Source organism: Silene latifolia, chromosome 9 (assembly GCF_048544455.1).
Source record: "Silene latifolia isolate original U9 population chromosome 9, ASM4854445v1, whole genome shotgun sequence".
NCBI classification, from domain to species: domain Eukaryota; kingdom Viridiplantae; phylum Streptophyta; class Magnoliopsida; order Caryophyllales; family Caryophyllaceae; genus Silene; species Silene latifolia.
Window position 1 is genome coordinate 20,483,636 of NC_133534.1, and position 9,935 is coordinate 20,493,570.

At 39.9% G+C, this 9,935-nt stretch overlaps 1 protein-coding gene across 1 annotated transcript; it reads left to right on the plus strand.

Moving 5' to 3' along the window:
* Window positions 1-304: 304 nt before the first annotated feature.
* On the plus strand, window positions 305-1,360 carry LOC141600691 (uncharacterized). Its single transcript, XM_074420935.1, has one exon. The coding sequence runs from the start codon at window positions 305-307 to the stop codon at window positions 1,358-1,360; it is 1,056 nt and encodes a 351-aa protein (XP_074277036.1).
* Window positions 1,361-9,935: the final 8,575 nt, after the last annotated feature.

The following is a 9,935-nucleotide window of genomic DNA, read 5'->3' on the forward strand; positions in this document are numbered from 1 at the left end:
TCCTTTAAAAAAAGAAATATTATTCGTCTTAAGATAATATGATCTCCATGATCTTACACCAAACGGCTACTTTGTATATTTGGCCAAGAATGTATATTTACCATAGTTAGCATATTTTATAGCTGTTAGCAATTCTTTCCTTATTTCTTTGTAAACCTATGTATATATATTTTGCCTGTATCAAACGCATAAACACAAGTGAATACAATATCTCATCAGTCAATATTCTCTGTAATTTACAATATGGTATCAGGAACCAGACAATTCTAATCTCCGTCTAATCGTGCATCCTTCTTCTTTCACTATGGCAACTGCCTCTCAATCCACATCACAAACCTCTCAATCCTCTGTCTCGGTTGTCCAACTCGAGAATCCGGGTACCAAAATCACTCATATTACCTTCAATGGAAATAATTATGACGAATGGTCTCGTTCATTCCGTCTCGCCCTACTCGCTAAAGATAAGTTGGGCTACATCGACGGGACAATAACCAAACCGTCGGATACGGCTGAAGAATTCAAGATCTGGCGCTCCACCAACGCCCTTGTTACAGCGTGGATCTATAGTTCCATTGCTACTGAATTAGCCAAATCGATTTCTTATCGTCCCGAGGCCAAACTGGTTTGGGACAATATCCGACAACGCTTTAGTCAAGAAAACGAAGCACGTATCTATCGCTTAAAGGCTGAAATCAGTGCGTGTCGTCAAGGTCCAAACGAAACTCTAATGCTCTACTACGGCCGTCTCACAAGTCTCTGGGACGAACTGATCGAGCACGATGCTCTCCCTTCCTGCTCATGCAAGGTATGTCCTTGCGATTGGGTAAGTCTTTTTGAGTCTCGCCGTGAAAAGGATCGGGTACGTGATTTTTTAATGGGTTTAGACGATCTTTTTGATACTGCTCGTTCACAAATTCTTGGTCTCACTCCCCTTCCCAATCTTAATCTTATTTACAATCGTTTACTTCAAGAAGAAAGTGTTCGTTCTCTATCTAAAACCATGACTGATACTACCCCTGCACCTATGGCCTTTGCAGCCAAAGCCACGTATGGCTCGAAATCGGGCAGAGGGGGACCTAAGGACCAATTTTCTGACCGTACAAACACCTCCACCACTGCCCCTCATAACAATTCCAATCGACCCTACTGTATCGTCTGTCAAAGACATGGTCATTATTTACGTACTTGTTATAGTGTCACGGGAAATTTTCCCGAATGGTGGGGTGATCGACCTCGTGATCGTGTCTATATTGATCCCAATGCAACGGACCTCAGCCAAGCTGTGTTCGTCCCCGACCCACGTCGAGCAAAACAGGACCGAAATAAGACCCCTGCAACCGGAGGTCCTCGGCCAATCTAGGTCCTCGGGCTCATATGGCCTCGGCATCCAACGGCCTCTGTGGCAATGGTACTTCCAATTCTCGTTCTTCCCTTAATACTCTTGACAGGATTGATTTTAATACACTCGATGCCCGCGAACTCGAGGAAATAACCCAGCTATGGAAGAATCGAAAAACCGAGAACAATGATCGTTTAAGCGGTAAATTTCCTCCTCCTTCTTGGATTATTGACACCGGCGCATCTCATCATATGTCGGATTGTCTTTCTCACTTCACTAATTTACGTACTATTGAACCATTGTCTGTTGGTCTACCAAATGGGGACTTAGCTATTGCGAATCGCAGTGGCGACATTTATCTTTCACCTCGTTTAATATTGCGTAATGCTTTATATGCTGAGCACTTGCATTGTAATCTCATTTCTGTTTCAAGTCTTTTATTGGATACTTCTCTGACTATACAGTTTTCCCATCAACTTTTTTTAATTCAGGACCGTACCTCGAAGATGGTGATTGGTGCGGGTGAACAAAGCGAGGGGCTCTATTATTTGAAAAGTGTTCGGAATGACAAGGTACATGCCTATACCATTGGGAATCTCGACACTATCGAGCTTTGGCATCGTCGGTTGGGACACCCGTCCTCCACCGTTTCTCGCTTTCTTCCTTTTATTACTAAGACAAACTTTTCTAAGTCTTCTTTTCATAGTAAACATTGCGACATTTGTATTCGCGCTAAACAAACTCGCGCCCCTTTCCCTTTAAGTTCGAACACGGCTTCTGACATTTTTGATCTTTTACATTGCGATTTATGGGGTCCCTACTCCGAAAATGCATCTTGTGGATCGATATATTTTCTTACTATTGTCGACGATTTCTCTCGTTCAACATGGGTCTATTTATTACGTCGCAAGAGCGACACTCGACAAACTTTGCTCAATTTTTTCGCTATGGTTGATCGTCAATTTTCAAAGAAAATAAAAGTTTTTCGAAGTGATAATGGTAATGAATTTAATTGCTTTGCACAATTTTTTTCGTGAAAATGGCATTTTATTTCAAACCTCCAACGTTGACACCCCCAACAAAACGGCCGAGTCGAACGAAAACACCGACATATTTTAAACGTGGCTCGTGCCCTCTTTTATCAAGCAAGGGGCCAATCCGTTTTTGGGGTGAGTGTATCTTGGGGGCCGTTCACCTTCTTAATCGCACTCCTTCTACAATTCACAATGGTAAGACTCCATATGAAATACTTTTTAACAAACCACCACCCATGAGTCATCTACGCACCTTTGGATGTCTTTGCTATGCTCGCAACATAAATCGTTCCCATGACAAATTCGCTCCACGCGGCCGGAAATGCGTGTTCCTTGGGTATCCCTTTGGTAAAAAGGGATGGCTAGTCTATGACTTAGATACAGGTACCTATTTCTCCTCTCGAGATGTTGTCTTTATTGAACACGAGTTTCCGTATCAATCGCTCAACATACACGACACTACTCCCAACCCGTCCTCATTCTTGGACGATTCCCTACAACCCATTGAAAATGTCATCATCTCTACCTCTTCTTCTCCCACCCACGACTCCACCTCTTCCACCACTACTATCCCGGATCCCCCTCCTTCCACGGACAACCCAACTACAAACTCCGACCCCCCACCATCCACCGTATCCACCACCACGGATACTCCCTCACCCACGGTTCGACCAGACACCTCACTACTACAAATACAGGCAACCACAACGGCCCTTTAACAACGCTTATTCACGAAAATCATCAAAACACGTTGTAGAATTGATTCCGCGAATTTTACCAAACTTAATTACAACGGTTCTGTGTTGTTAACCGTTGTTATTGGTTTTAACAACGGGTCATACTTAAACAACCGTTGTTAATGAAAAAACTAATAACAACGGTTAAATTTTAACCGTTGTTAATGGTTTGGCGCCAAATTAGTGAAAAGTAATCACAACGGTTATATTAGAACCCGTTTTTAATACTTTTTAACAACGGTTGTAGACTCAATAACCGTTGTTATTAATATTATGAAAATCTTAAGAACGACATATTGCTTTATTCTGCTATACGCTACAAAACACAAACACAAGCTAATACTGCTACTATATCATCCTCCATTCCTCCCTGATCGTCTCTCTGTCTTCATCTCCATCACTGTTGTCACGTCTTCTCTCCCTCATCGTGTTTATCAATCAGGTATATATATATTTCTTAGCAACGCTTATAGATATAGGATTTTTTGGGTTATTATCTAATTTGTTGATAATTTAGCTTAATTGCTTTCCTGAATTTCGTTTATTTGTTTGCCTATTATTGTATTTTCTGAATTAGTTGCCTATTATTACGAATGTAGAATAATGACTCGAACTTGGGTGATTGATGCAAATATGAGTGACCGCACCTACAAGGATGGTTTAGCTAAATTTTATGAATTCGTTTCGAACAATTTGAAAGGTTCTTCTAGTATTGCATGTCCTTGTGAAAGATGTGGTAATATTAGCTATATGGCTTTTCCGAACGTTAAAATACACCTAGAAAAGTAGAGATTTAGTCGATCCTATACACTTTGGATTTTTCATGGGGAATCATTAGAGGAAGAGAATAACTCTGAAGAAGATGATGTTGAGGTACACGAAAGGCTAACTGATGATCCTGAGTTTGCCGAGTTTTTTGAGTTGGAAGAGTTGGAAGTAGAGAAGTTGAATGTTGGGTCTATAGATAATGAAGAGAATGATGATGAGTCGAATTCTTTTGAAGATGTAGGTGATGACACTAGTAATTGGGATGACCTTAACAACATGTATGAGAAGTTGTGTGAGTCTGAAGCACCTCTGTATCCTGGTTGTAAGTTCACAAAAATGTCGGCTGTGGTGAAGTTGTATAATATCAAGGGGGCAAATGGGGTGAGTGACACGTGTTTCACTAGTTTTTTAGCCTTGATAAAGGAGTTGCTTCCTGATGGTAATGTTCTACCTGTTAAGACATATGAGGCGAAAAAACTAATAAGAGGAGTGAGTATGAAATATGAGAAAATACATGCATGTCCAAATGATTGCATATTGTATCGGAAATTATATCAAAACTTAACCAATTGCCCTAAATGTTTGGAGTGGCGTTATAAGGATAAGAAAGGCATCCCGGCTAAGGTGTTGTGGTATTTTCCATTGATACCAAGAGTCATAAGGATTTATGCGAATCCCGATGATGCAAAAATGTTAACTTGACATGAAACAGGAAGAATAAATGATGGAAAGCTAAGACACCCGGCAGATGGTAAGCAATGGAAATCGTTCGACGCTAAGTATCCCGAGTTCGGCAATGAACCTAGAAACTTACGTCTAGCGCTGTCCACTGATGGAATGAACCCACACGGGAACATGAGTAGCCAACATAGTACTTGGCCAGTAGTGTTGGCTATTTATAACTTACCTCCATATGTGTGCATGAAAAGAAAGTATTTGATGTTGTCGTTGTTAATTTCCGGCCCTAAACAACCTGGAAATGATATAGATGTATATTTGGAACCTCTTCTAGATGATTTGCGATTGTTGTGGGATAGTGGGATAGAAGTATTTGATGCATATAAGAACGAAACTTTCAATTTGAGAGCGATGTTATTGTGTACAATAATTGACTATCCGGCTTATGGCGACCTTTCTGGGCACACAGTTCATGGGAAAGAGGCTTGTCCATTGTGTGGGGAGGATATCGAGTCTGAATACTTGAAGTCTTCTCGTAAGTATGTGTATATGGGAAATAGGAGGTTCTTGTCTCATGACCATTGTTATCGCAAGATGCAGAAAGCATTCAATGGAAGACAAGAACTTCGTCAACCTCCTAGAATTTTGAGTGGGCATGAAGTTTATCAGAAAGTAAAGCATATTGAGATAGATTATGGGAAGAAGAGCGGCTCTAAATGGTCTACTCGTGGGTATAAGAAAAGATCCATATTTTTTTATAAACTTCCATATTGGCCTGACCTGGAGGTCAGGCATTGCCTCAATTTCATGCACATTGAGAAAAATGTATGTGATAATATTATCAATACTCTTCTGAATGTTCCTGGTAAAACAAAGGATAACGCCGCAGCTAGGGAAGATATGAAAATGATGGGTATTACTTATTAGGCTAGAGTTGGCACCACAGAAGAGAGGTAATCGTACATTTTTACCGCCAGCAGCTTTTACCCTTTCACGGAATGAGAGAAAAGAGTTATGTGCATGCTTGAATGGAATTAAAGTGCCACATGGTTATTCGTCGAACATCAAAAGCCTAGTGTCGATGCAAGACCTAAAACTCACCGGGTTAAAGTCACATGATTGTCACACTTTGATGCAACAATTACTACTGGTGGCTATTCGTTCCATTTTACCTGAAAAGGTAAGATATGTTATAACTAGATTATGTCTCTTCTTCCAGTCCATATGCAAGAAAGTCATCGATCCCGATGACGCGGATTCATTGCAGGACCTCGTTGTTACCTCTCTTTGTCAGTTGGAAATGTATTTTCCACCCTCTTTCTTCACTATCATGATTCATCTGACCATTCAGTTGGTTAGGGAGATTTTGTACCTTGGGCCCGTGTACTTGAGATACCAGTATCATTTCGAAAGATTGATGAAAGTCTACAAGGACTATACATCTAATCGGTATCGTCCGGAAGGTTGTATTGCTGAACGCGCTATTTTAGACGAAGCTCTTTCATATTGTTACGCTCATCTCTCCCCTGAGGAGTTGATTGGCGTTCCTAAGAATCGTCATAGTGACTGGATGACCGGAAAAGGTATTAGGGGCCGGGTTGAAAAAAATTGTGACACGTGAAATGTTGCATTTAGCACACATGTATGTGCTAAACAACAAAGATGAGGTGCAACCTTTTATTCAACAACACAAAGATGAGCTCAAATACGATCACCAAAACAAGACCGAGAAGTGGATTGCGAACGAGCATACGAAGACGTTTCCAGAGTGGTTTAGGAATATTGTCTTACAAAGTACTGATCAAACTGGTGATGACATCTCTCCTAGGTTACTACGTCTTGGTTTAGGTCCACAAGCCAGGGTCACCTTTTACAACAGTTTTGCCATTAATGGATATACTTTTTACACCCGCGAGCAAGATGAGGTGAGCACAATGCAAAATAGTGGCGTGAGTTCTGAATTTGAGGCAATGCACTTTGCTACTTCAAAAGATAAAAAGCCTATTTGGGGAAAATGCCTTTATTATGGTGTTATTCAAGAAATATTGGTACTAGATTACATTGATTTCACAATGCCTTTGTTTCGATGTAACTGGGTTGATAACAACATCCATTGTGTCCGAAAGGATAAGATGGGATTTACGTTGGTCAATCTGGGTAAGGTTGGCAATAATAAGGATGATCCTTTCATAATGGCATCCCAAGCTAAACAAGTGTTCTATGTCACCGATCCTATGGATAAGAAATGGTCTGTTGTACTGTCTATAAGGAAAAGAAGGAGTAGTCCATCCGATAATGGTGATGATGATCAGGATGTCGTTTTTGAGGGAATGGATCAGTCTACCACTGTATCTTATTTCGACGATGTTGACACTGATCATGAGGACACTGAAAGCATCTATATGAGTGATGACCATGGTGAAGGTATTTGGGTTAACGAAGAAACTATGACATCCAAGAAACGTCCCCGATCCTGAGATAGTTCATCAGGACAAAGTATGCATGCATGCTGGTGTTGTCGTATTTTCTTGATCTTATTATTAGATGTGGATCTTTGGTGTTGAAATTCTTTGAATAATGTTGCAAAGTATATGGTGCTTTTTCTTTATTACTGGTATGTATTGTTACAGTTTGACCTGCAATGGAATTACAGTAATTTTAAAAAAAAAAAGAGGTTCAACAATAACAACGGTTATATTTAAATTACCCGTTGTTAATACTTTCAACAATGGGTGTAGTACCTCTACCCGTTGTCAATTATTTTTTTGACATATTTTATTTTTTTGACATATAACAACGGTTCTTCTTTGAGCACTCGTTGTCAATAGTTTGTCTGAATAAAAAACTAATATAGAAACCCATACAGCATGCCATACACAAACATACACAACATTATTAGTTCAACCGTTGGTATCCTGCGTTAATTCTTCTCTCTTCCTCGCTTTTTACATTTCGTCGCATTGCCGCCCGCCGATTTCGAAACCAGATTCCGTTGCCTTCCCTTATCATCCTGCTCATTCTCTTTATCATCATCATCAACAGGTATGTTCACTTTAATTTTGTGTTTCGTCATTAGGGTTTTAAGACGATCATCTTGTTTCTTTTCATGCATCTGTTTGTTTTTCGTCTTCTTTGTTATCTTTATCATCCCGCATCATCTACTTTACTCCTCTTATTAGGGTTTAGGATTTTAGAAGCTCAATCTGTTGTTTTAAATTTTCATTCCTATTAGGGTTTAGGGTTTTAGAGAATACTCTGTATGTACGTTGTTAAGTTGTTCATTTACAGCTATATCATTCATATTTGGGTTTTAGGATTATCATGGGTGAAAAACGTAAAAGAAGTCAAAAGAATAATGAGCCTGGTGATAATAAGCCTGGTGAGAGGGGTGCTAGGAAGTGCAAGAAAGTCCTTGCAGCTATAGCCGCTAAATAGCCGTTCCAAATAACATGGAGTGAGATGGGTTTCCCTACTGGTCCAAATGCGGGTCTTTCTCCAGTTGGATTGGTGCTTGCATAAGACAGTTTGTGCCTATCCATTTAGATGATGTTAGAACTTTGAATCCAAAATTGGCGGAGTTATACTTGGCTCGTGTAAAGGAAGGCTTTATTATACCCGATAAAAGCCATGATGAGTATTTAATGCATAAGGCTGCGGATGTCCACAGGCAGTGGAGGTGTGGCGTTGCTAGGGATTGGTTGTATGTGGACAAGGCAACGGGGGACATCCGTAAGAGCCCACCGGAAAACAAGTGTTCCACCATCAAGCAGGAAGAATGGGATCTTTTCAAAAAGATGAGAACTACTGAGAAGTTTCAGGATAAATATCCTCGCCTTTTAACGATTTACCTATCATTTTTTTAATTAATGAGTCCTTTATATAATCTTTTTATTATCTCATCTACTTGCGCTTTTATATAATTATTTGAAGGCCATTAGTAGAAGAAATCGTGCTAACATTTCATGGAAGAAGGGGAAATTCTATGGTTCTCGAGGCGGTTACAGAAAGATAGAAGAGGACCTCGTAAGTAGCATGCATTATTCCCCTGTGAAACTTTATTTTTTTAATCACACTTGGACTTGCATTGATACACATTTACGTGTATAAATGTTACCATGTTAATGTGTAGGTGGCAAAGGGAGTGAAAGAGGTGGATCGGCATGTAACTTATAAAGAAGGGCACACGCCTAAAGGATCCCGGTCGTCGCGTGCCAAATATGATGAGGAAGTTTTGGCCAACATAGTAAGCATTATTTTATTAAGACGAGTTCATTACTAACTTTATTATTTTAGTCACAAATATAATTTGAAGTTTATTTAATATATTATAGGACAACGTAGTGAAAGAGGTAGAAGAAGGGAAATTCACTCCCATTGGTCGTAATGACGTTCTTGCTAGAGAGATCGGCCGACCCGAACATCCAGGTCGTTTGAGGGGCGTCCCGTTACAGGTTGGAGTAACGAAATATTATGGGAAAACTGCCCAGATAAAGAAGAAAAGGAAGACTAAGTCTGAGAAGGCTGGCATGGTAACATTTATTCTATTATTTTCATTTAAGTTCAATTCACATGTTATTGTTGGGATAAAAATTGCTGACACATTACATTCTTGGCAAGCGACTTGATTAATGGCATCCATACTACTAAAGTGAATTTGGAGGTAAGCTTTCCGAAGAAGAAGTGAAGATGATGGAGGATGTCATTTCTAAAGGGGGTAATAATAAGGTACAACAGATTGGTCAAGAGGCCGCTACTACCTTGGCAATACATGAGAAGGAAGTATCGGTCAACGAGATTCAGAAAGATCAGGTACCTAATAATGCTTCTGAAGTTGTAACAACTGAAGCCGATCAGGTACCTAATACTTCCTTATTTTTCTTTTCTTTTTTTTGGGTAAGATCAGGGGGTGTGTTCCCTGCCAGCTCTAATGCTATAACTTCTGACATCGTGCCATTGGTTAATTTTATTAGGTAAATAATGGGTCTGAAAAGGAGATGCAACTTGAGAAGACGGCTGATGGAAAACAGCATACATCCCCTTCAAGTCAGTTCCCTGTTTTCAGTAAGGTATGCATGAAGTGTTTAATTAGTTAAATTTATATGAATGCTGAAGTTTGTGCAAAAATCGGCCTGAGACAGAAAGCGTTTTTGCAAGATCTTTTGAACGCTGAAGCGTTTTTGCAAAGATATAATAATGTATATGTATATTCTTCAGGCCGTAAACAAGAGGCCAGTTATTCTTGCTGACCCTAAATCCGAAAAGCCACATGTGCGTGTTGGCCGAGGTTTCGTAGAATGTGATCACACCAAATCCGCAGCAGCGGAAACTGTAGTTCATGGCGAAAAACTTTTGCTGAATCATACCAAAGTAGAGATAACT